The sequence below is a fragment of the Austrofundulus limnaeus genome, unplaced genomic scaffold (genome assembly GCF_001266775.1).
Source record: "Austrofundulus limnaeus strain Quisiro unplaced genomic scaffold, Austrofundulus_limnaeus-1.0 Scaffold15, whole genome shotgun sequence".
NCBI lineage: Eukaryota > Metazoa > Chordata > Actinopteri > Cyprinodontiformes > Rivulidae > Austrofundulus > Austrofundulus limnaeus.
In genome coordinates, this window is record NW_013952417.1 from 3,793,245 (window position 1) to 3,796,235 (window position 2,991).

Sequence of the window (2,991 nt, forward strand, 5' to 3'; positions counted from 1 at the left end):
ATATTACAATTACTTTGATTTCAAGACATACAAATTAACATTCAAGTAAAAAGACAAAATTGTACATTCAGTGTTTTTCAAATTGTTTAGTACATTATTTGCATTTATTTAACAAAACCTAAAAAAATTAATTTAATCCACAAATGAGTTTTTTCCATAGTACAAAATGAACAATGTTTCATTTAAATGCATCTTTCAGTTTTAGTGAGCCTCAGACAATGTTTAATTACATAAACAGTTCAATAATCTGCATATTTTCTTTTCATAAAAAAAAAAACCTTTTGCACTCAACAAAGAGATGTAGTGGACTTACTTAAAAATAAATAATTGTCAACTGGTTCCACTCAGCTGAATTAAGTAACAAATTTACTTTACATTAACTTTACATTTATCTAAAATAAATGTGTTGAGATAACTTGTAATTAAATCCACTACATCTGTTTTTTTTTAATTTTATTTTTTGAGTGTGGAATACTTTTTAATTGCTCTCATTTCATTTTGTTCTGCTGTTTGATAAAAAATAATAATAGATMCAACAAATATTTTTATCACTTCCGTGTAGAGACGATGTTTTTCGATGATGTTTTTCGATGATGTCTCCTAACAGCAGCCTGTCCTCTGTGCAGACAGCAGGCTGGACCATGCAGCACTACGGGGTGAACGGGTATTCTCTCCACGCCATGAACTCGCTGAGCGCCATGTACAACCTCCACCAGCAGGCGGCGCAGCAAGCGCAGCACGCGCCCGACTACAGGCCGTCAGTGCACGCGCTCACCCTGGCAGAGAGACTGGCTGGTAAGAAACAGATGCTCGTTTTCCCCTCTTTGAAACTTTCCCATCAGCCTTGCTCGTTTAAACGCTGGGAAAGCCGACCTTTGACCTGTCCCTTGAATTAAACTGGTCATGTTCCTTTATTTCTCAACGGTTGTACATTTCAAGACATTATCCTCGAGGCCCGGTATGGTTCCCAGCATCGAAAGCAGCGGCGTAGTCGGACGGCGTTCACTGCTCAGCAGCTGGAGGCTCTGGAGAAAACCTTCCAGAAGACCCACTACCCGGACGTGGTGATGCGAGAACGCCTGGCCATGTGCACCAACCTGCCTGAAGCCCGTGTGCAGGTAACAAAGAAAGTGCTCCTTTATCTGTTTGCTTCCTTATCATAAGGACGTAGAAAAAGATGAGATGTGTGAAGAAGCAGTTGTAAACGACTGGATTTTTCAGGTTTGGTTCAAGAATCGTCGAGCCAAGTTTCGTAAGAAGCAGCGCAGCCTCCAGAAGGAGCAGCTCCAGAAGCAGAAAGAAGCATCCGGAGTTGCCGAGGGCTCCTCGGAGGATTCCAAAACTGACCTCACGACCAGCACCGCCGCCACCACTACCCCAGTGGTTCCCGAGGCCCGCACGCCTCCTCCTCCTCCTTCCTCCTCTTCCTCCTGTCACTCAGAGCCGGAGCCCATGGCGGCGTCCGGGCCCCAGCCGGCCGAGATGAGCGTAGAAGTGAACGTCACCTCCCCGGAGCCGTCGGACAGCGAGTCGGCAGCAGAAGACAACGCCGACAGAGAGGAGGAGGAAACGAGTGGGGAGCCGAGGGTGAAGCTCCGGGAGGAGGTGCAAGGGGAGCGGGCGACAGACGCGGGGAGCAGCTCTCCGTCCTGCAAACAACTCAGTCCCTCATCAGGTACAAACGCAGAAAGTCTCAGTTTAGAAGCACGTGTGCAGGAATGCTAAAGTTCTCCTTCTCTCCTCTGTTGATCAGAGTCTCCACTGAGCTCTCCCGCCTTGGCGTCCTCCAGCAGCCTCGCAAGCGGTTTGGCTCAGAGCAACTCCTACGCTTCGTCCCCGCTCAGCCTCTTCCGGCTGCAGGAGCAGTTCCGGCAGCACATGGCAGCCACCAACAACCTCGTCCATTACCCGTCCTTTGACATGAGCGCGCCGTCCTCCCTGCCGTACCTCGGCATGAACGTCAACATGCCCTCCCCTCTGGGCTCGCTGCCCTGCCAGTCCTACTACCAGAACTTGTCGCAGGCCCAGCAGGTGTGGAGCAGCCCGCTGCTGCAGGCGACTCCAGGCGGCCTCCCGGGGAGCCTCAACAGCAAGACCACCAGCATCGAGAACCTCCGTCTGCGGGCCAAGCAGCACGCAGCCTCGCTGGGACTGGACACGCTCCCCAACTGAAACGTCCACGTTCGGCCACYTCTGTCCAAAGGCTGAAGGGACGTCTTCGTCTCGAGCTTCCTTGTGACCTCTCAAAACAACGTCAGCTGCGCAGAATTCTGACCCATCTCTGAAAATATAGCAAACATTTCTTCAAAAGACTCCCAAGTTCAATATTTTTTGGCTGATTCGTCTCAGCTGAGGGTTACACTACATCCACCTTGTATAGTTCAAATCAACACCATTTTAAAGGGAACCCTGACTAGTTGGAACATTTAAAAAACATTTACTTCAATTGTAAAACAATGATTGTTTAGTTTTTTTTAAATTAAAACAATATATACTGTTACACTGACAGTGCCATTTTATTAACGCCGCAAAGCATACCAGATAAATGATGACTTTTATTAGGTGTTCCGGTGCAAGGCTGCAAGCTCTTGTTCACCCTAAAGGTTAGTTTTGGACAATTTCTGCTGATCGGCCCTTTTAAATAAAACCAGAACGCGTTGACAGACTAGAATGTAGAAATGACTCATTGGCTGTGTCCAAAACGACAGGCCGGGTCCTCTGGAGGACCCAAACTACCCAGTCGAGGCGGGCCGGGTCCTTGGTAGACCGGGAAGACRGGAAAAAAAGAAGCTGAATTTGGACGGTCTAGCCTCCCCTCCTTACCCCGGCGTACGTCATGTCACCTAGCAACTGTGACGACGCTAAACAGATGCAAAAATAGATCAAAAATAGAAAAATATCAATATATTAGCATTATTAATATCACAAAACAATTAAATTAACTTAAAGGTATCATTTGAAGAACTAATTGACCCGCTGTAGGTGCATGTT

At 47.2% G+C, this 2,991-nt stretch overlaps 1 protein-coding gene across 2 annotated transcripts; it reads left to right on the forward strand.

Annotated features, from left to right (window-relative positions):
* Positions 1-375: 375 nt before the first annotated feature.
* On the forward strand, positions 376-2,312 carry LOC106513892 (diencephalon/mesencephalon homeobox protein 1-A). Of its 2 annotated transcripts, none has more exons than XM_014002938.1 (4): positions 376-794; positions 924-1,118; positions 1,222-1,675; positions 1,754-2,312. In XM_014002938.1, the coding sequence occupies exons 1-4, from the start codon at positions 591-593 to the stop codon at positions 2,170-2,172; spliced, it is 1,272 nt and encodes a 423-aa protein (XP_013858392.1). In that variant the 5' UTR covers positions 376-590; the 3' UTR covers positions 2,173-2,312. The 2 variants fall into 2 exon arrangements, with proteins under 2 accessions (XP_013858392.1, XP_013858393.1); XM_014002939.1 differs by having other exon boundaries at positions 448-795; positions 940-1,118.
* Positions 2,313-2,991: the final 679 nt, after the last annotated feature.

Bases quoted from the DNA above. Each gene is read 5' to 3' on its own strand.
- LOC106513892 (XM_014002938.1), top strand. From the start codon at position 591: ATGATGTCTCCTAACAGCAGCCTGTCCTCTGTGCAGACAGCAGGCTGG. The intron at 795-923 runs GGTAAGAAACAG...TTATTTCTCAAC, and splicing joins CCCTGGCAGAGAGACTGGCT to GGTTGTACATTTCAAGACAT. The intron at 1,676-1,753 runs GTACAAACGCAG...TCTGTTGATCAG, and splicing joins ACAACTCAGTCCCTCATCAG to AGTCTCCACTGAGCTCTCCC.